Source organism: Artemia franciscana, chromosome 5 (assembly GCF_032884065.1).
Source record: "Artemia franciscana chromosome 5, ASM3288406v1, whole genome shotgun sequence".
Lineage (NCBI taxonomy): Eukaryota > Metazoa > Arthropoda > Branchiopoda > Anostraca > Artemiidae > Artemia > Artemia franciscana.
In genome coordinates this window covers 4,807,878-4,831,262 of record NC_088867.1, presented here as the reverse complement: position 1 = coordinate 4,831,262, position 23,385 = coordinate 4,807,878, and the positions used below count along the sequence as shown (strand labels likewise).

The window sequence follows — 23,385 nt, the reverse complement described above, 5'->3', positions numbered from 1 at the left end:
AAACAGGAAGGGCTCATTCCTCCCCCTCCCTAACAGTGAATACTGTATCGAAAAAAGCTTACTGTATATATACAGAACATGACTCAACCCCAAAATTCAACTATAGATATATAAACAGAATCATTTATGCATAAATAATATGCATAAATAAATTACGCAATAACACTGTGTAAATAAAGAGCGATAAGGGCACAATGACTTAAATTTTTTTTATCAAGAAATTTCGCATAACAAGAGATGTCGTAGACCCTTCGGAAGGAGCTCATTTGATTGGAAATTGAAAGTTCTAGTGCTCTTTTAAGAGTTGAAAGTGACTAAAGAATAAGTAGCCCCCCTCGCACGCACGCCGGCTTTCCAAAACACATCCAATTAAATTTTTGATGTAGCCATTTTGATTCAGCAAAGTTTTAGTCCATTAGCTATGTTTGGGGATGTCAGCCCCCCACAGCCCTCAGTGCAATGGCTGTAAGTTATGCAATTTGACGATTATTTATACATAGTATTAGTTATTTGGAAAGAGGCATGCTTGACCTTTGGTGTTCAAAAGGAACAAGTGCATTCAAGTGAAGCTTTTAGAGAATCTTGAGGGGAGTGTTGAGCAAAATCAAAAAATGTTATGTACATACAGGTCGTCAAAATGGGGAAATCTAAAAATAACTGAAAGTATTAAGTTGGAACTTTAAGAGAATGATGAGAAGAATGGTCAACTGACCTAGGGTAGGTTGAAGGGGATCTTGAACTAACCCAAAGGCACTAAGTGTATGTCACCACTATTGCTATTGATAAGACTGCTTATACTACTGCTTTTACTTAGGTTAAGATTAATAAGATAAAGCTTCCGGGGAAGATTTGGGGGGGAGTATTGAAGTAAATCAAAACACACTGTGTGCACTCAGGTTGCAATTATGATGTATGAGCAATTTCTCAGGAACAGCTTAGAATATTAAGCTGAAACTTCCTGGGCGTGCTGAGAGGAATGTCGAACTAACGAAAAGGCTCTCTGTGCATACTTCTTCTACTACTATTACTACTACTGCTACTATTTCTGCTACCATCACTATTATTTCTACAACCATTACTTCGCACGCTAAGGGTTAAGTTGAAACTTTTAGAGAAGGTTTAGGGGGATGTGGAAGTAAATGAAAACACACTCTGTACAAGCAGGTTGTCAAAAGAGCGTATCAGCAATATCCCAAGTATAGTCTGGGGTATTAAGTTGGTATTTTCAGGACATATTAAGGGGGATGTTTAATTAGGCAAAATCGAAGTCTACTACTGCTACTGCTACTAAAACTACTACTACAGCTGCTACTACTACTACGACTGCTACTTCTACAACTACTATAATCTCTACTTCTAGTACTTCCGAAAGCTAAGGGTATAACAGTGAAACGTTCAGGTAATGTTGGAAAAGATAGTGAACTGATTTCAAATACGCGATATGGATGGAAGTTGTCAAAAGGCCGTAACAGTTATTTCTAAGTAATAGCTTGGAGTATTAAGCTTAAATTTTCTGTACATGCTAAACGGGATGGTGAACCATCCAAAACGTACTATATTTATATTACCCCTAATACTTGTACTACTACCATTAATACTGCTGTTCAGGTTAAGGGTATTAAGGAGACATTTTCAGAAAATGTTGGGGGTTGGGTGTTAAATTAAATTGAAACACGCTGTATCTATGCAGGCTGTCAAATGGCCCTATCAGCAGTATGTCAAGAACAGTTTAGAATATTAGGTTGAAACTTTCAGAGCATGCTGAGGGGCACCGTGAGCTAAAAAATATGTTCTATGTGCCTACCACTACAACTAGTAGCAATAGTATTACTGCTGCTGTTAGTACTAATATAACTAAGGTTAATTTTATTAATATGGAACTTTCAGGGACGGTTGAAGGGGATGCTGGGTTAAATGAAAACATATGTGCATGCATACTATCAACAGGACGCATTAGAGATTTTTCAGGAACGGCTTAAAGTATTAAGTTGAAAATATCAAGTCATGAGAAGGGTATGTTGGGCTACATCAAAAAGGCACAACGTAAATACCATTATTGCTTACTAGTAATATTACTACTGCTATCATTGATGCTACCCTATTGCTCCTACTATTACTTCTGCAAGGGTATAGGGTATACCCTATACCCTAGAAAACAGTATAAAGCAGAAACTTAGTTGTTGGAAATCTGATGTTGCTTTGAAACTAAATCATAAGGCGTTACGTGTAAGCTGGTTACGAAATGAGACGTTTCAGAAATATCTCAGGACGAATGAGGGTATTAAATTGAAAATTTCAGGGCTACTATTATTACTATTTCTGCTTTTACTATTGAATTAAATCAAAAGACTGTATGTGCATCCAGGTTGTAAAAATTACATAGATATAATGTTTCGGTAATTGTATATGACTTTTATTTCTCAGGAAAACATGAGGAGGTGGAAAACTAACTGAAACAATATTATTTGTGTCCAGATCTTCCACAGGGCGTAGACCTATGTTATTTAATTTTTAGAAAATTTTCTCCAAAATGCAAATAGTAGGCTATTCCAACCTATAGATTTTTATAGAAAAAAAAACAGAGAAGATTTAAAATATTCTTTTGATGTCCAATGAAAAAGACTATGTCAATAAAAAATGAAAAGAAGTTAATTGCAAAGTTTTTTTCCACCAAGTAAGTTGTTCAAAGAAGTGTAAAGTGCTATATTAAACAAAAAATGAGCAGAAATAACGTCAAATAACCTTCCAAGCGTAAAACTACCAAAAGCCACTACAAAAATCAATGAATAAATGAAACTCAAAAGGGATATAAATTACGATAAATAACGGAGTCCAACTCAAAACGAGCAAAAGTTAATTCGAGTAGGGCTGACAACAGTTGTGACGGCATAATTACATGAAGCAATCCCATAGCCGCTACTCTTTTCTTCCTAAATGATTTAAGACCAAGAAGAAGTTTAACGGCGGTTCCCGCAAGATGCAGGTATTATGAATTTTCCTCAAGACGCAGGTGCTTGTTACGCATTAAGGGAGTGTTTCCTAAAAGATGCAAGTGGTTGTTACATAATAGGGGGTGTTTCCTTTGATTGTTTAAAAATCAGTAAGGGCAAGAAAAAAATTCAGACCCCCCCACCCGCCAAATAATGGTTTCTTTGGTTGTTACGGAATAGGAGTTGCTGGTGTTCAGACCCCGTCGAATCAGGATGCAAAAGTAGACATAGTTTTTCCGTTGGTTCTCTGACAAACCCACGATGGTAAGGGAAAAACTTCAAGGCCCACTATTCGGGAACCTTCAAGACACTGGGCCCCTAGAGGAGTTTCATTGGACCCCTAGCTACCTTTCCACTGGGGGTCTCTAGCAAATAATTCAACCGGAGCCTTCGCATCCAATTCCAATTGGAAGCCCTAGCAATTGATTCCAACGGGGGCCCTAGCGGTCAATTCTAACGGTGTACCCTAGCAATCAATTCCTGACACTCAATGGCTGACACACGATACCCTCTAGAAAGTAGTCCCCAAAGCCGCGCTGAATCGAAATTCGGCGGCGGAGGAGAGAATTTAAGTCGGCGGCGGCGCGCCACCGGCGTGCCGAAAAAATTTTTGCGGCGCACCGCCGAAAAACTATCGGCGGCGCGCCACCTATTTTTCTGCGTTTTCACAATTTTTAAGGTATTTTTCAGTAACTTTTTTAATTTTCTTTAGAATTTTTAATACTGTCTTTATGGAAATTCTTAGCGTTTTTACAATAATTATAAGCCCTGAATTCTTTTTCTTTCACCGTTACCTAATTATATAATATCTTGTCCGAGTGTTTAGGCAGTGTTTATACATAGGCTACTTAGATCTACAATATTCGCCTTACGACATGACTTTGCAAAAACTAGCGGAGGTTTCTAGATCGTGAGATTCACGCTTAACTCAGCAAGCGGTAGACTAGAAAATATGAGTGTAGGACTATTCACAAGATTGAGAGTTTGGAATACGTGTTCAAATACCAAACACCCTTTAATACTGAATGTATATAATAATAACAAAGAAAAGAAAAAAAAGATCCATTGTAGCTGAGTGCAAAAGCTTAAATTATTCCTTTGAAAGCTTTGACTACCTTGTAATTATCACATATAAAAATGAGCTTGTTCACGCGATTTGGAGCTAACATCGAACGTTCAGAAGTGACTAATCGCTAAATTCAGTGTAAAATCGCTCACAGATGGCACAGACAATAGAACGTCCGTAGTTACACCTGTACTCACTTGGATAAGCTATATAGGACTAAATAAAAATCGGCGACAGTTATTCATCGGCGGACCACCGCTGCCGAACCTCACGGCGGCGCGCCGACATGTTCTCGGTGGCGGCCCGTTGAGTTATTTTCGGCGGCGGGCCGCCGACTTTTGGCGCAGCTTCGGGGACTACTAGCAAGCATTATCACACATATGGTATTTTTCTCGGATTTCCTTCAGAATTTTCTTTTATACTAGAATTGATCCTTTAAACTTAATGAAAAATCCCCAGTAGCATTTTTCCTAAGGACTCCTGGGAATTAAGGCCGGATTGGCATGATGTAACAGCCCATAAATTCCTGTGGCGCAGATTATCAGACCTACACAAAAATAACCTTATAAACTAATAATGGCCATTTATTTTATTTCAAAAGCGGAAACTGTTAGATTGTGACGTTCTATGGCAATTCCCAGCTTATGATTCTCAAATGGCTGGCTCGTGACATCCTCAGGCAAGAATTATCACACATATCAAATGTTCGGGGCATTTTCATAAATAATATCCGTTTACACTAGAATTGATCGTTTAAACTTCAAGAAAAGTCCCTAATAGTGTTTCTTCTGATGACTCCTAGTAATTGAGGCCGGTGTGGCCTGATGTACCAGTCCTATAAAACCCTGTGGTGCACATTTTCACACAAAAATAGATTAATAAGGTTTATAGATTAATAATAGATTAATAATAATAATAATTAATAATAATAATTAAATAATAAAAATAATTAAAATTAAAAAATAATAAAAAATTAAAATTAATAAAAATAAAAAATATTTTAATAAAATTTTTTAATAAAATTTTTTAATATTTTAATATTTAAAAATTTTTTTAATTTTTTTAATTTTTTAATAAAAAATAAAAAATAATAATTAATAATAATTAATTATAGATTAATAGGTTTTTTTGAGCTTTTTCCACAAAAATAGATTAATAAACTAAAAATGACCATTGTTTGTATTTCAAAAGTGGAAACTTAAAATTTCATTGTTAGAATGTGACGTTCCATGGTGAATCCCAGCCTTTGACACTCCCTGGCTGGCTCGTAGCCTCCTCTGGCAAGAATTATCACACAAATTGTATGTTCGGGGCATTTTCATAAATAATATCCGTTTACACTAGAGGTTTATCGTTTAAACTTAAAGCAAAACCCCCAAAAGTGTTTTTTCTGATGACTCCAGCAATTGAGGCTGGCGTGGCACGATGTACCAGCCCAAAAAACCCTCTGGCACAAATTATCACATTTAAAGGTTTTCAAGCTTTTCCCTTAAAAAAATAACTTTGTATACTATAAATGACTATTGTTTATATTTGAACAGCTGAAACTTGCTACTTCATTGTTAGACTGTGATGTTCCATGACAATTCTCAGCCTGTGAAACTCATTGACTAACACACGGAACCCTCTGGCAAGCATTATTACACATATAATATTTTACGGGCATTATCCTGCGAAAATATCCGTTTATACTAGAATCGAAGATTTAAACTAAGAAAGACTATTTTCCTATGTTTTGACCATGTTTATATCATTCTCTAAGAAAACATCTATAAAAATTCATCAAGAAGGTATTTTCCCATGTTTTGAACAATTTTAAATCATTCTCTAAGAAAAAATGCCCTAAAATTTCTCTAAGAAGGACTATTTTCCTATATTTTGAACAATTTTATAACATTCTCTAAGAGACAATATCTTGAAATCTCTAAAAAGAACTATTTCCTTATGTTTTGAAAAAGTTTATATTATTCTCTAGGAATCATATCTAAAAATTCAGTAAGAAGGAATATTTTCCTATACTTTGAACAATTTTGCAACATTCTATAAAAAACATCTTTAAGAATTCTCTTAGAAAGACCATTTTCCTATATTTTGAAGAACTTAATATCATTTTCTAAGAAAATATCTCTAAAAATTCTCTAAGGACTATTTTAAAAGGTTTTGAAAAAGTTTTTATCATTCTCTATGAAAAGATCTCTAAAAATTCTCTATGAAGGAATCTTTTCCTATGTTTTGAACAAACTTAATTATTCTCTAGGAAAATATCTCTAAAAATTCTCTAAGAACGCTCATTTTCTTCTGTTTTGAACAAGTTTATACTATTCTCTGAGAAAACATATCTAGAAATTCCCTAAGAAGGACTGTTTTCCGATGTATTGAAAAAGTTTATTTCCTTCTCTAAGAAAACATCTCTAAAAATTCTCTAAGAAGAACTATTTTCCTACGTATTGAACAAGTTTATATCATTCTCTTAAAAAAAAAACATCCGTTAACATTCACTAAGAAGGATTTTTCCTATGTTTTGAACAATTTTATATCAATCTCTAGGAAAAAATCTCTAAAAATTCGCTATGAGAGACTATTTTCTTATTTTTTGAACAATTTCACATCATTTTCTAAGAAAACTTCTTTAAAAATTCTCTAAGAAAGACTATTTTACTATACATTAAAAAGTTTATATCATTCTTTAAGGAAATATCTCTAAAAATTCTCTAAGAAGGACTGTTTTCCAATGTTTTGAACGAGTTTATATCATTCTCTAAGAAAAAATCACTAACTGTTTACTAAAAAGTGAACAGTTAGATAATCTCTTAGATTATTTAAAATCATCTCTAAAAATTCTTCAAGAATGACTATTTTCCTATGTTTTGCACAGGTTTATATTATTCTCTGAAAAAACATCTCTAAATTCTCCAAAAATTATTATTTTCCTATGCTCTGAACAAGTTTATATCATTCTCTAGCCTTTTTTAATAAGGACTATTTTCCTTTGATTTCTGTAAGTTTATATCATTCCCTATAAAAGAATCTCTAAGAACTCTCTATGAGGGACTATTTTATTATTTTTTGAGTAAGTTCATATTACTCTCTAAGGAAACATCTCTAAACATTATCCCAAATTCCAGCTTTGGAATTTGGAAAAAGTCTGCTAACCCGTCCCAGACTCTAGTAGACCCCCAATGAGCCCGGTAGTAGTACTTATGTCTCTGAAATATCTTTTTCAGGCCTCTCTGATTTTGAATAAACACTCTAATCGTTGGAGTTGTTAGAAGACGATAAAAATAATGGACACATGAGAAAGCAATAAAATTACTTTGTTTTTTTTATTGAAATAACGGCATGTAGACTATCACCATAAGAATGAATGCTTTGAATCGATCTCGTAAAATACTTCATTGTATTTTCTCTTGAGATATCATATGTTCCATTTTGGAATCATACACAACGTGTGATAGTGCTTGCCAGAGGATGATATATGTCATTCATTGAGTTTCACAGGCTGGGAATTGCCAGGAATCACCAGAAAAAAGGCTATTGGGAATTGTTCATTCAGTTTTGACTATCAATTCTAGTATAGCTGATATTTTTGCATAAAATGCCATATATGTAATAATGCTTGCCAGAGGAAACCGTATGTCAGCCATTGTGTGGCTGACATAAAAATTTTCTAAGAACGACTATTTTCTTATTTTTTTATAACATACAATTTTACAATTTTATACCATTTTGTAAGAAACGATCTCTAGAAATTCTCTAAGAAGGTTTATTTTCCTATGTTGCAAACAAGCTTATATCATTTACTAAGAAAACATCACTAAAAATACATGAAGGACTATTTACATATGTTTTGAACAATTTTATATCATTTTCTAAGAAAACATCTCTAGAACTTCTCTAAGAAGGACTATTTTCCTATATTTTGAACAAATTTATATCATTCTCTAAGAGAAAATATCTAGAAATCTCTAAGAAGATCAATTTTCCTATATTTTGAACTCTAATATCATTCTCTAAGAGAAAATATCTGGAAATCTCTAAAAAAGACTGTTTTTCAATGTTTTGAAAAAGTTTATATTATTTTCTAGGAATCATCTCTAAAAATTCTATAAGAAAGAATATTTTCATGTGTCATGGACAATTTTGTAACATTCTTTAAAAAAACATTCTTAAAAAGACTATTTTCCTATATTTTGAACAAGTTTATATCATTTTCTAAGAAAATATTTCTAAGAATTCTCTAAGAAGGACTATTTTCCTATGTTTTGAACAAACTTATATAAGTCTCAAGGAAAATATCCCTAAAAGTTCTCTAAGAACGACTATTTTCTTATGTTTTAAACAAGATTAACAAGATTAAACAAGATTCTCTGAGAAAACATCTCTAGAAATTCTCTAAGAAAGACTATTTTACAATGTTTTGAACAAGTTTATTTCATTCTCTAAGAAAAAATCTCTAAAAATCTTCTAGGAAGGACTATTTTCCTATGTATTGAACAGGTTTATATCATTCTCTAGAAAGATATCTCTAAAAATCTTCTAAGAAAGACTATTTTCTTATTTTCTGAACAAGTTTATACCATTTTCTAAGAAATGATCTCTAGAAATTCTCTAAGAATGTCTATTTTCCTATGTTGCGAACAAGTTTATATCATTCTCTAAGTAAACATCTCTAAAAATTCACTATGAAGGACTATTTTCATATGTATTGAACAATTTTATATCATTTTCTAAGAAAACATCTCTAAAACTTCTCTAAGAAGGACTATTTGCCTATATTTGGAAAAAGTTTATATCATTTTCTAAGAGAAAATATCTAGTAATCTCTAAGACGAACTATTTTTCTATGTTTCGAACAAGTTTATATCATTCTCGAAGAACGCCTATCTAAAAATTCTCTAAGAAAGATTATTTTCCTATGTTTTGAACATGTTTATATCATTCTCTCAGAAAATATTTCTAGAAAATGTCTAAGAAGAACTATTTTCCTATCTTTTGAACAAGTTATATAATTTTTTACGAAAAGACCTCTAAAAATTCTCTACAATTACTATTTTCCATTATTTGGAATAATTGTAAATCATTCTCTATGAAATTATCTCTAGAAACTCTCAAAGAAGGAGGAAATTCCAATGTTTTGATCAAGTTAATATCATTCTCTAAGAAAACCTCTCTAAAAATTCTCTAAGGAGGACTATTTTCCTATTTTCTGAACAAGTTTATATCGTTCACTAACAAACATCTCTAGAAATTATTTTCTAAAAGAAAATCTCTAAAAGTTCTCTATGAAGAACTATGTCTCCGAGAAGGACTATTTTCCTATGTTTTGAACAAGTTTATATCATTCTCTAAGAAAATATATCGAAAAATTTTCTAAAAAGGAATATACTACTATGTTCTGAACAAGTTTATATCAGTCTCCAAGAAAGCATCCCTATAGATTCTAAAAGAAGGACTATTTTCTTATGTTTTGAAATCTCTAAAAATTTGCTAAGAACTATTATTTTTCTATTTTTTAAACAAGTTTATATCATTCTCTAAGAAAGCATCTAAAATTTCTCCAAGATGGATTATTTTTCTATGTTTTGAACTAGTTTCTATCATTCTTTAAGAAAACATCTCTAAATATTCACTAAGAAGGATTTTTTCCTATATTTTGAACAAATTTATGTCAGTCTCTAATAAGGATCTTTACAAATTTTCTAAGAAGGACTATTTTCTATGTTTTGAACAAGTTTATACCATTCTCCAAGAAAACACCCCTTTCAAAAATGCTCTAAGAAGGACTAATTTCCAAAATTTCGAACAAGTTTATATCATTCTCTAAGAATACATCGCTGAATATTCACTAAGAAGGGTTTTGCCTGTGTTTTGAACACGTTTATATCATTCTCTAGGAAAATATCTCTAAAACCTTTCTAAGAAGGACTATTTTACAATACTTTGAACTAGTTTATATCATTCTCTAAGAAAACATCTTTAAGAAGGACTATTTTCCTATGTTTTGAACAAGCTTATATCATTCTCTAAGAAAATATCTCTAACAATTCTCTTAGAAGGACTATTTTCCAACGATTGAACAAGTTTACATCATTCTCTAAATAAACATCACTAAATATTCACTAAGAAGGATTTTTTTCCTATATTTTGAACAAGTTTACATCAGTCTCTAAGATAGCATCCCTACAAATTCTCCAAGAAGGACTATTTTTCTGTGCTTTGAACAAGTTTATATCATTCTCTAAGAAAATTCTTCTAAAAATTCTCTAAAAAGGACTGTTTTCCTATGTTTTAAACAAGTTTATATCAATCTCTAAGAAAAAACCCTAAATATTCAATAAGAAGGATTTTTCCCTATATTTTGAATATGTTTATATCACTCTCTAAGAAATCATCTATAGAAATTCTCTAAGGAAGACTATTTTCCTATGCTTTGAACAAATTTATATCATTCTCTAGGAAATCATCTATAAAACTTCTCTAAGGAGGACTATTTTCTTATGTTTTGTACAAGTTTATATTATTCTCTAAGAAAGCATCTCTACAAATTCTCTAAGAAGGACTATTTTCATATGCTTTGAACAGGTTTATATCATTCTCTAATAAAACACCTCTAAAGATTCTCTAAGAAGAACTATTTTCCATTGTTTTGAACAATTTTATATCATTCTCTTAAAAAAAACATCCGTTAACATTCACTAAGAAAGACTTTTTCTATGTTTTGAACAATTTTATATCAATTTCTAGGGAAAAATCTCTAAAAATTGGCTATGAGAGACTATTTTCTTTTTTTTGAACAATTTCACATCATTCTCTAAGAAAACATCTTTAAAAATTCTCTAAGAAAGACTATTTTACTATGTTTTGAAAAGTTTATATCATTCTCTAAGGAAATATCTCTAAAAATTCTCTAAGAAGGACTAAGTTTTGAACGAGTTTATATCATTCTCTAAGAAAAAATCACTAACTGTTTACTAAAAAGTGAACAGTTAGATCATCTCTTAGATGATTTAAAATCATCTATAAAAATTCTTCAAGAATGACTATTTTCCTATGTTTAGCACAAGTTTATATTATTCTCTGAAAAAATATCTCTAAAATTCTGCAAAAATTATTATTTTCCTATGTTCTGAACAAGTTTATATCATTCTCTAACCTTTTTTAATAAGGACTATTTTCCTGTGTTTTCAGTAAGTTTATTTCATTCCCTATAAAAGAATCTCTAAGAACTCTCTATGAGGGACTATTTTTTTATATTTTGAGTAAGTTCAGATTATTCTATAAGGAAACATCTCTAGACATTATCCCAAATTCCAGCTCTTCTCTCTCTGACTTTGGTAAAAAAAAGTCTGCTAACCCGTCCCGGACTCTAGTAGACCGCCTATGAGCCCGGTAGTAGTACTTATGTCTCTGAAATATCTTTTTCAGGCCTCTCTGACTTTTGAATAAACACTCTAAGCGTTGGAGTTGTTAGAAGACGATAAAAATAATGGACACATGAGAAAGCAATAAAATTACTTTGTTTTTTTATTGAAATAACGGCACGTAGACTATCACCATAAGAATGAATGCTTTGAATCGATCTCGTAAAATACTTCATTGTATTTTCTCTTGAGATATCATATGTTCCATTTTGGAATCATACACAACGTGTGATAGTGCTTGCCAGAGGATGATATATGTCATTCATTGAGTTTCAGAGGCTGGGAATTGCCAGGAGTCACCAGAAAAAAGGCTATTGGGAATTTTTCATTCAGTTTTGACTATCAATTCTAGTATAGCTGATATTTTTGCATAAAATGCCATATATGTAATAATGCTTGCCAGAGGATACCGTATGTCAGTCATTGTGTGTCAAGATGCCATGGAACATCAAAATCAATGCCCCAAAAATGCCAGATGTGATAATTCTTGTCAGAGGATGCCACAAACCAGCTATTGAGTGTCATACGCTGGAAATTGTCATGGAACATTGCAACCTAACAACGAAATGGCAAGTTTCCGCTGCTCAAATAAAAACAATGGTCATTTTTAGTTTACAAAGCTATTTTTTTGGGATTAAGGTTGAAAAGCCTTTAGCTGTGATAGTATGCATCAGAGGGTCTCATCGGGCTATTATATTGTGCCATCCTCGCTTCAGTTGCCAGGAGTCATCAGAAGAAATGCTATTGCGGATTTTTCATCAAGTTTAACCGATCGACTCTAGTATAAAAAAATATCTAAGAAATACCAAATGTGTCGTAATGCTTGCCAGAAGGTGCCGTGTGTCAGCAATTGAGTTTTACAGGCTGGGAATAGCCAGAAAATAATATCAGCAAAAAATTAGCAAAATATAGAAGGAATTCTCTAAACGAATCTAGATTTATTGGTTAAAAATAATGGTTTTCATGCAATATTATATTTTTGATGGTATGGATATACTTATGGCAATTTTCTCAGCATTTATGTTGATAATCCTCGATTGAAAGACTTTTTAGCTGAAAATATATACCTCCTACCAGTACAATATTGATTTCAGTGTCCTATGAATAAAGTGGTTTAGTAACGCTTGCGAAAATTTTATTCATAAGACTTGTATGTACAAAAAGCCTTCATTCTTTAAATTGTTGTTCCAGGATAAAACTTCTATATATTTCACTAATGCAATTTAAGCATTTTGTAGCCTACGTCCATAGGTATGCTGGTTCAAGATTGCCTCTAATATAACTGTAAAATTCTGTTTAGTGAAGAGAAAAAGATATACTTTTGAACGTATATGAAGGCTTGCCATATTCTTTTCATAATAATACTCTTAGCTTTATTTCACTTCCAATAGCGCATTCAAGCTCCAATAGAGTAAAATACTCTTACTCCAATAGAGTAAAAATATGCTAAGAACAATTATTTGGTAGTACCAAAATTTTGAACAAGTTTATATCATTCTCTAAGAATACATCGCTAAATATTCGCTAAGAAGAGTTTTGCCTGTGTTTTGAACAAGTTTACATCATTCCCTAGGAAAATATCTCTAAAAATTTTCTAAGAAGGACTATTTTACAATATTTTGAACTAGTTTATATCATTCTCTAAGAAAACATCTTTAAGAAGAACTATTTTCCTATGTTTTGAACAAGCTTATATCATTCTCTAAGAAAATATCTTTAACAATTCTCTTAGAAGGACTATTTTCCAACGATTGAACAAGTTTACATCATTCTCTAAATAAACATCACTAAATATTCACTAAGAAGGATTTTTTTCCTATATTTTGAACAGGTTTACATCAGTCTCTAAGATAGCATCTCTACAAATTCTCCAAGAAGGACTATTTTCCTGTGCTTTGAACAAGTTTATATCATTCTCTAAGAAAATTCCTCTAAAAATTCTCTAAAAAGGACTGTTTTCCTATGTTTTAAACAAGTTTATATCAATCTCTAAGAAAAAACCCTAAGTATTCAATAAGAAGGATTTTTCCCTATATTTTGAATATGTTTATATCACTCTCTAAAAAATCATCTATAGAAATTCTCTAAGGAAGACTATTTTCCTATGCTTTGAACAAATTTATATCATTCTCTAGGAAATCATCCATAAAACTTCTCTAAGGAGGACTATTTTCTTATGTTTTGTACAAGTTTATATTATTCTCTAAGAAAGCATCTCTACAAATTCTCTAAGAAGGACTATTTTCATATGCTTTGAACAGGTTTATATCATTCTCTAAGAAAACACCTCTAAAGATTCTCTAAGAAGAACTATTTTCCATTGTTTTGAACAATTTTATATCATTCTCTTAAAAAAAACATCCGTTAACATTCACTAAGAAGGACTTTTCCTATGTTTTGAACAATTTTATATCAATCTCTAGGAAAAAATCTCTAAAAATTCGCTATGAGAGACTATTTTCTTATTTTTTGAACAATTTCACATCATTTTCTAAGAAAACTTCTTAAAAAATTCTCTAAGAAAGACTATTTTACTACACATTAAAAAGTTTATATCATTCTCTAAGGAAATATCTCTAAAAATTCTCTAAGAAGGACTGTTTTCCAATGTTTTGAACGAGTTTATATCATTCTCTAAGAAAAAATCACTAACTGTTTACTTAAAAGTGAACAGTTAGATCTTCTCTTAGAGGATTTAAAATCATCTCTAAAAATTCTTCAAGAATGACTATTTTCCTATGTTTTGCACAGGTTTATATTATTCTCTGAAAAAGCATCTCTAAATTCTTCAAAAATTATTATTTTCCTATGTTCTGAACAAGTTTATATCATTCTCTAGCCTTTTTTAATAAGGACTATTTTCCTGTGTTTTCAGTAAGTTTATATCATTCCCTATAAAAGAATCTCTAAGAACTCTCTATGAGGGACTATTTTATTATTTTTTGAGTAAGTTCATATTATTCTCTAAGGAAACATCTCTAAACATTATCCCAAATTCCAGCTCTTCTCTCTATGACTTTGGTAAAAAAAAAAGTCTGCTAAGTCATCAGAAGAAATGCTATTGTGGATTTTTCATCAATTTTAACCGATCGATTCTAGTATAAACAAATATCTAAAAAATACCAAATGTGTCGTAATGCTTGCCAGAAGGTGCCGTGTGTCAGCAATTGAGTTTCACAGGCTGGGAATAGCCAGAAAATAATATCAGAAAAAATTAGCAAAATATAGAAGGAATTCTCTCAATGAATCTAGATTTATTGGTTAAACATAATGATTTTCATGCAATACTATATTTTTGATGGTATGGATATACTTATGGCAATTTTCTCAGCATTTATGTTGATAATCCTCGATTGAAGGGCTTTTTAGTTGAAAATATCTACCTCCTACCTGTACAATATTCATTTCAGTGTCCTATGAATAAAGTGTTTTATTAACGCTTGCAAAAATTTTATTCATAAAACTTGTATGTACAAAAAGCCTTCATTCTTTAGATTGTTGTTCCAGGATAAAACTTCAATATATTTCACTAAAGCAATTTAAGCATCTTGTAGCCTATGTCCATAGGTGTACTGGTTCAAGATTGCCTCTAATATAACTATAAAATTCTGTTTAGTGAAGAGAAAAAGATATACTTTTGAACGTATATGAAGGCTTGCCATATTCTTTTCATAATAATACTCTTAGTTTTATTTCACTTCCAATAGCGCATTCAAGCTCCAATAGAGTAATTCAGATCCTAAGAACAATTATTTGGTAGTACCCTCTAAAGTACTACTTAACAAGCAGTTGCACGTTAACTGTAAGCAATTTCCAGTAATCGATTTTCTCCCATGCATGTACATAGGAAACACGTGATCCATAGATTTTTCGAAACATTTCCTTTAGAAACTATTTCTCGAATAAAAATATTAGAAAGGCTTTTCTTTGTCCATTCCGGTCAGGGGAAATATTTTCGAATCCTAATGCTGGCAAAAATCTTTCGATTATAAAGGTTTTCTGAGGAAATAATCTTGTAGGATATGAAATCTCAAAAAAATTCTTGAAAGAAAATGAAATCTTGAAGAAAAAATCTCTTAAAGTATTACGTAACATTCTACGTTTGTATCGTCATTACATAAGACCCTACCTGTGAACAAGTCAAACAAGTCAGTACTTTAAGAGACAAAATGTCTTAAAGTATTACGTACCACCCCAAGTGTGTGCCCTCCTCAGTTACAAGTGGGGTTCCTCACGGGTCCTAGAGAAACAAGTGATACGAGAATGCGTCATTCTTAACACTGGTAAACATTTCCTATTATGTCACGCAAGAATTCATCATCCTTAATGGTGAACATTCTCTATTACGTAAGAACTAAAGAAATTTTGAAGAAAAAAGTTGAAGAAAAATATCCTAAAAAAATCTTGAAATGTCTTGAAACGTCTTGAAAAACATCTTGAAGAAAAATGCCTTGAAAAACGTCTTGAAGAAAAAGTCTTAAAAATGTCTTTAAACATCTTGAATTTGTTGCTGGGGCCCCATTAGAATTGACTAATAGTGTTCCTTTTTAGAATTTATTTCTAAGGCCCCCAAGGAAGTCGATACTAGGGCTCTGGTTGAATAGTTTGTTAAGGACCTCCTGGTGATAAAGGTTGCTAAGAGCCAAGTGGATTTACTTACTAGTGGCCCGGCGTCTTGAAGGCTCCCCATTAATATGCCCTGAAGGTTTTCCCCTAGCCATCGCGGGTTTTTGACCAACGAAAAAACTATGATGTAATGTCTACGTTTGAATCTTGATTCTGTGGTACCCTGAACTCTGATAACTCCTATTATGTAGCAACCAGAGAAATCGTAATTTTCGAGGGGGATGAAGGTTCTTCTCGGCACTCGTGGGTTCTTAAACAATCAAAGTAAACATCCCCTTTTATGTAACAAGCACCTGCATCTTTTTAGAAAACACTCCCTATTACGTAAGAAATACCTGCGTTTTAAAGAAAATTAGTTACACCTGCGTCTTAGGGGTATCGCCATTTAACTTGTTCGCGATCTTAAATAATCAAAAAAGTAAAGAGTAGTGGCTATGGACCTGGTTAAAGTAATTATGCCATCACTACTGACAACCCCCGTGCCTTCTCAAGAACAGGACATACTTTAAACTTTCACGTGTCAGTATCTTGGTCACAAGGAACGAATATTTTGTTGTGGAAGGAGATGTGAAAGGCCTGGAAATGGGCTAAAAACTTTAATTTGTGGCCAGTTTGAAAATTAAAGCTATAATTCCTTGGTCTAAGAGGAGCCTAGTTTACGATGCCAAAATTCCCCAGGACTCAGCCTCTTTCCCAAAATTGGGCTTTTTAACCAAGTTGGCTTGAAATTAAATCGTTTAACCGTTTCAAAAGGAAATTTAGAAAAAAGTATTAGTTCCCCAAAAATAGACTTTCAGAGAGGGCCAGAAGGGGCCCAAATTATTTTTCTCTCGGTCACTTCACAAGAAAAGTGGTGGTTGTAAAAATTTTGAGTGGATCATTCGAATTGAAATTGAGAGTTCTAGTGCCCATCTTAGGACTGAAAGTAATTTAAGGATAACCAGCCTGTTGCTGCTTGACCTCCCCCAAGAACCTTAATTGTAATGAATGACAATTTTGAGATGCTTGTTTTGTACTTGCAGTTTGTAACCTAACCATTCCTCACAGATAGATTTTAGTAGAAAAGGTGTCCATGTTTGGTCTTGGTAGTTCAGTCACCTAAGAGCTCAAAGGGATCGTTCTTAGGTCAAGAATAATAGAATTTGCCAAGGTTATATTCTGGAAACATAACACACATTTGAGTAAAGCAAAGACACAACATGTACCCAAGTTTTCAAATTATCTGCAGTGTATCGGGAACAGCTCAGAATTATGGGAGATGGGGGAGTGAATAACACATTTTGAATCAGGGGGGAAATTTAGATAAAAAAAAACTAGGTGTGTACAGGTCATCAAAATAGCATGGCTATAATTTGTCGGGAACGGCTCGGGAGATTAAGCTTAAACTTTTAGGTACTATGGGAGTATAAACGAGTAGGGTGAGAGGGAAGGATAGACTCCACATTTTGTGTTGGAGGGAGTTAAAGGACACCATCTGGTACCAGGTCATCAAAACAGCATATTCGTAGTACGTCGGAAATGGCCTGGCGTACCAAGTTGAAACTTTTAGTGGGTGTATTGAGGGACAAGTGGACCTCAAATTTGGACTCTAGAGGGGGGGGTTAATCCTTACAATCCACCTAAAGGTTTTTTTACGTAATCCCCTAAGGCGCCTATAGCCTACGCACAGTTAAGTACTGATGTATTTCAAAAGACACTATTTGTCGCCGAGTAATCGAAACGGTGCATTGCAATATCTTGGGAACGGCTTTTGGGATCAAGCTGAAACTTTCAGGGATTTTTGGGCGAGGGGGCAATTGGGCCTTAAATCTTTACTTGGGGAAGGGGGCAGACGGAAAGGGTAAACGATTTGGGTCTCTAATCTGTGTAAAATTTTAAGCACTGAGAGCCCCTGTTGAAGTAGGATTTACTCCCGGTGAAGTGCAATATGAGATCGTAAATCTTTTAAAGGTGAGATCATCATTTTAGTGTTACTGAAAACAAAATTTATTTCAAGGATTTTCTTTTTTGTAATTATGACGTCGCATAATAAAAATTGCTGAAAATAACAGGATATAATATAATTATCTACTTTTCATTATATAATTATTTAATTAGTCTAATTTTATCAGTTCTTTTTAAAAATCTTGATTGTTGTGATCATTTTCTTCTTTTTAAGTTGCTGACATTCTGACCTATACAACCACACTTTTCAAAATACAAATCGTTTTCAATGTAATGCAAATGACGCAAAAGGCTCGCTTGACTTATTTATTTTCACGGCCGCCAACGCTACGAACTTGAAACACTGGTTCTTCTCTAAAAAAAAAACCTTCTTGTTACATAATGTCTCTCATCATTGAGTCACATATGGTAGTTTTGGCATTTGAGCAAAATGCTAATTTCTTTCTGTAATACTTTGATTTTTTTTTAACGGGTTTTGGAGGTACGAAATACTGCAAACCCCTCCTTGCTTGGACTCATGAACCTGCATATTCATCTACAGTCATATTTTACAGCAAAATAGAAGACATACTTCAACAGAAAAGGTTCCCTTGATTTCTTTCTTTTCACGGCCGGCAACGCTGCGAACTTGAAACACCAGTTCTTCCCTAAAAAACCATCTGGTAGCATAATGTGACTCATCATTCAGTGTGTAATTACATAAAAATGTGACCTCTGCGCCTCTAGTGGCAACCGGAGGAACTTTGACCTCTAAGACTTTGATCTCCGAAAAAACAGACGCCCCTGGAAGAAAATATGAATGAGCTTGATTGTAGTCTAATATCGTAAAGTTAATGGACTGGGAATATGAATAATCAAAATTAAACCATTAATGGACGTACAAGCTTTTCTGTTCTGTGTCTCTTGTCTGAAACAATACAGAAGTCGTAAGCATGGTTGAAAAAAATATTAGCTACTGTTTGTTTTTGGTGTCATTTAAGCAATAGTAAAGGTGGAATGAAACAGATCCTGTAAAAAAGAAAAATTGTAATTAAAGAGTGACATGTAAGAATTAACTACAAATAACCAAAATTCTCATACCAAACAGTATGTTTTAGCGAAGTGTAAGTAAGGCGGGACGTGGTTCAATAGTAACCGATACTCCAAAAAACGACATTTTAATATATATAGATATATCAAAAGAGTCGAGTTATTATGCTGTTAATAAACAAATAATATTCAGTGAGTTTCGTGTTCCGCAACAAAAGCTACAAGCCTTTGAAAATTTACTTGATTTTCTAGAAGGGCAAAACCTCTTAAAAGTCCAAGCATCTTAATGAAAATCACAGGATCAGATTCAGTATATCGGAAAACCCTATTGTAGAAATTTCAAGCACCTCTCTGCAAAAATGCGGAGTTCTGTATCTTTTGCCAGAAGAAAGGGGAGCCGGCGTTTATCCCCCGCCCCTCCTCCTTGGAAAATACACCGGAAAATACCACCTCCTCCAAAACATATTCCCCTGCGGAAAATGCCCCACAGTGGAAAATACCCCCCGGAAAATACCTCTGTGGAAAATACGCCTCCCCAGGAAGTCACCCCACGCGGCTGGTTGGTCTCCAATCACTCTCGGCTTATAAATAAAAAAAAAAACAAAAAAAACTATTAATTTCTGATGTAATGAGTACCCTTTGAAGTTACTCCGACCATGAGGTGGAAATTGGGAGGAGTAAGGGGTAGTCCCCCTCCTATACGCAATAGATTCTACTTGTTTTGGGGTTTAATGTTACTCTGTACCTTTATAATAACAGCGTATACCCAGAAATCAATAGGAATTAAACATCAATTCCACATTTTCGATGCATTTCTAAAGCTTCCCCCCTAAAAACATACCCCCTCCCCCAAAACAAAAGTCCTGGCTACGGTCCAAAGGATCAACTTCTACTTCCACCCTTCTCTCGTCACTCTGTTAGAACTAATTATGTGTTTATTTGAAGGCTCAATGAGAGTTAGGATGTTTTGGTATTAAAATGCACCCTTTGAGGCATTTCTCTCCCTCCAAAAATTTGCATATAAGGGCTTTGAACCACTAAAATAGGATCCTCTGATTGTTTTGAGTTAGGAAGCGAGGGAGATACCTCAAATGAAGCATTTTATTGCCAAAACAACCCAACTCTCTTTGAGTCTTCAGATGAATATAGAGTTAGTTCTATAATAATCCCCAGGGCTGTATCTAGAACTTCTTTTTGGAAGGAGGATTATTTTTTCAGGGGGTGGGAAGGGAAACAAAAAACTTTAAAAGACGCATCAAAAATGTGATATTGATATTTAATCCCTGACTTCCTCTTCTTCATCCCAACCTCCATCTCATGGTCGCAGAAAAATCGGAGGGTGCTCATGACATGAGAAATTGAGGGTTCTAGTCCTTTTTTTTATAAACAAAAATGATTGAAGACCAACCAGCCACGGAGAAGGGAAGGGGTATTTCACGTTTGGGTTTTTTCCTTTTTTCAGGGGGGTGACATTTTCCACGGGAGAGGAGAGGTATTTCCCGGGGGCATTTTTCACGGGAGGTATTTTCTGGGAGGTATTTTCAGGTGGTATTTTCTCGGGGGGGGGGGAGTAAACGCCTAGAACCGAAGAGAGATCACGGACGCGTGTTTAATTTTCTATTTTTTTATTCCCCAGGGGTGATCGTATCGACCTGATGGTCCTAGAACATCGAGAGAGGGCTCATTCAAACGAAAATTAAAAACTTTAGCGTCCTTTTTAAGTGACCGAAGATATTGTATGTCAACTAGCCCCCCTCCCACGTCCCTTGTTCCCAAAAACTATGCTATCAAAATTTTGAGATAGTAATTTTGTGCAGCATAGTTGAAATTTCCAAAAACAATGTCTTTCGGAGATAATATGAGCCCCCACAGCCCCTGGGAAAAGGTCTTTAAGTTATAAAGTGTGCCCATTGTTTACGTGTAGTATTTATCATTGGGAAGTTTGCATTTGTTTTTCGGATGAGGGTTGGTCAATTTTCTACTGGGGGGGGGGATTTTCCGCGAGGAAAATTTTCCATGTGGAGGTAAGTTTCTGGGTGGGTGAGCTTTTCAGGGAGAATTTTACATCGGAGGAATTGGCCGGACTTCCTATGCAATTTTTTGATTATTTGTCTTAGATGATAAGGGTAACTGTCCGGGGTAAGTTTTCACCAGAATTGGATTGTCTAGAGGATATTTTCGTGGGGAAAGGGATTTCTCCGTGTAGGAGGAGCTGGATTTCCCGGCATTATTGAAAACAACAGAAATTAAATTTAAAAAAACAAGTTTTTCAACTGAAAGTAAGGAGCAACATTAAAACTTAAAACGAGTAGAAATTATTACGTATTTGAAGGTATGTTACTATTTATATTATGCGGCCAAAGTTTCAATTGAATTTTGTCCCAATTCTTTAATAGCGACTCCTGAAACACGAGTGGAGCCGTCCTGGCCGAGTGGATCGGTGCGCTGGATTTAGGATCCTTTGTCTGAGACGACGCGGGTTCGAATCCCAGTGTACCCAATTGTTCAGTTTGGGACGGGGGTCAGTGGCATGACTCTGTAAGCTTAGCCAGAGTCGACCCAGCTCTAACTGGGTACCTGGAGAAATATGGGAAGGTAAACAGGAAGAGTGTGCGAAAGCACAGGATGGCTGGCCCCCAGCACCCATTGCACTTCCTGGCTGAAGAGCCAAGAAATGGAGATCAGCACCGCCGGTAGGGACTGTAAAGTCTAATGCCGTATTCTTTACCTGAAACACGACGGTTATTTATTTAGAAGAAGAAGAAGATTTTTTTTTTGTGTACTAATAAACTTTAGTTTGAGGAGCGAAGTGTTAAGAAGGGAACAATGCCATTCATACACGTAATAATTTCTGTTCGTTTTAGTTTCAATGCTGCTCCTTAATTTAAATTGAAAAAAAAAAATACTTTTTTTTTAAAATTGATAAATCAAAAGAATCGATTTTAATACTGATTACGGATATTCAAAAAATCATTAGATTTTTGCATCAAAAGCTACGATCCTGCGAAGATTTGCCTACTTTCAGACATAAGGACAAAAATACCGCCAAAAAGAGAAGTGATATTAATGAAAGTTAGGCCATCAAATTTTGCATACCAGAAGATCGTATTACATAGGTCTGAAGCTACTATCTGATAAATGCTAAAATTTATGGGTTTTTTTTAGAAGGAATGTTGCAGATGCATGCTTTTGTTTTATTGGCCCTACAACGTCTTTAGAGGGCTTGTTGAAATAAGAATGCATTTTCTGCCTCTTTGAAGCAACAGAAGAGATTGTGCCACGGCAAAATAGTGTTTACTGTCATTTTAGGGGCTAGAAGAAAAATTGTGGCCCGAAGACAGCCAAATTATGATGAAGTGAAAATTCCGGGACAGTCAATCAATTTAGAATTGTCTAAGAGCTATATATCTCGCTTTTCAGTTTACAAGGCCATAATGCAAAATTGCGGTATATGTTCCTAAAAATACATGCAGGATACATGGATGGCAGATTGGTAGAGGTTGTTCTTGTCGGCCAACCGTCTAGGGCCAAGTAAAAAGCAGGTCGTCCCCGAGTGGGATGCGAGGATGTCGTAAATAAAGATTTAATGGAAATCGGAGCTTCTTGGAAATGTGTAAAGAAGGAAGTTCGGAAAAGATCGGGATGGAGGAGGAAAGTGAGGAGCTATGTTGGCCTCAGGCTGCTTAATGCTGCAGTGAGTTGTTAATAGTAATAGTAGCAGTATTTGACGAAGTTTTGTCCTATACGAATAAAATTTTAAAGGAGGGTCAGTGAATTTTATTTGTGAGTTTGGGGGGGAAGACCTGAAGCTTAAAAAGTGTATTTTTAGGCTCACATCTTCCTACTTTCAGTGCTAATTCAGGAGCTTTCAGGAGCAATATTAAAACTTAAAACGAGTAGAAATTATTACGTATTTGAAGGTATGTTACTATTTATATTATGCAGCCAAAGTTTTAATTGAATTTTGTCCCAATTCTTTAATAACGACTCCTGAAACACGAGTGGAGCCGTCCTGGCCGAGTGGATCGGTGCGCTGGATTTAGGATCCTTTGTCTGAGACGACGCGGGTTCGAATCCCAGTGTACCCAATTGTTCAGTTTGGGACGGGGGTCAGTGGCATGACTCTGTAAGCTTAGCCAGAGTCGACCCAGCTCTAACTGGGTACCTGGAGAAATATGGGAAGGTAAACAGGAAGAGTGTGCGAAAGCACAGGATGGCTGACCCCCAGCACCCATTGCACTTCCTGGCTGAAGAGCCAAGAAATGGAGATCAGCACCGCCGATAGGGACTGTAAAGTCTAATGCCGTAT

The 23,385-nt window shown here is 34.1% G+C and overlaps 1 protein-coding gene and 1 long non-coding RNA gene across 6 annotated transcripts in view; one reads left to right on the top strand and one right to left on the bottom strand.

Annotated features, from left to right (window-relative positions):
- Nucleotides 1-23,385, bottom strand: part of LOC136026907 (uncharacterized) — a 144,903-nt gene that overhangs the window by 20,104 nt on the left and 101,414 nt on the right. For all 5 annotated transcript variants that reach the window (XM_065703733.1, XM_065703732.1, XM_065703735.1 and 2 more), the window contains exon 3: nt 18,619-18,830. In XM_065703733.1, the coding sequence (XP_065559805.1) occupies nt 18,619-18,830 (212 nt within the window). The remainder of the gene's footprint in view (nt 1-18,618; nt 18,831-23,385) is intronic.
- Nucleotides 1-23,385, top strand: part of LOC136026911 (uncharacterized) — a 76,461-nt gene that overhangs the window by 42,626 nt on the left and 10,450 nt on the right. The gene's annotated exons all lie outside the window — the stretch shown is intronic.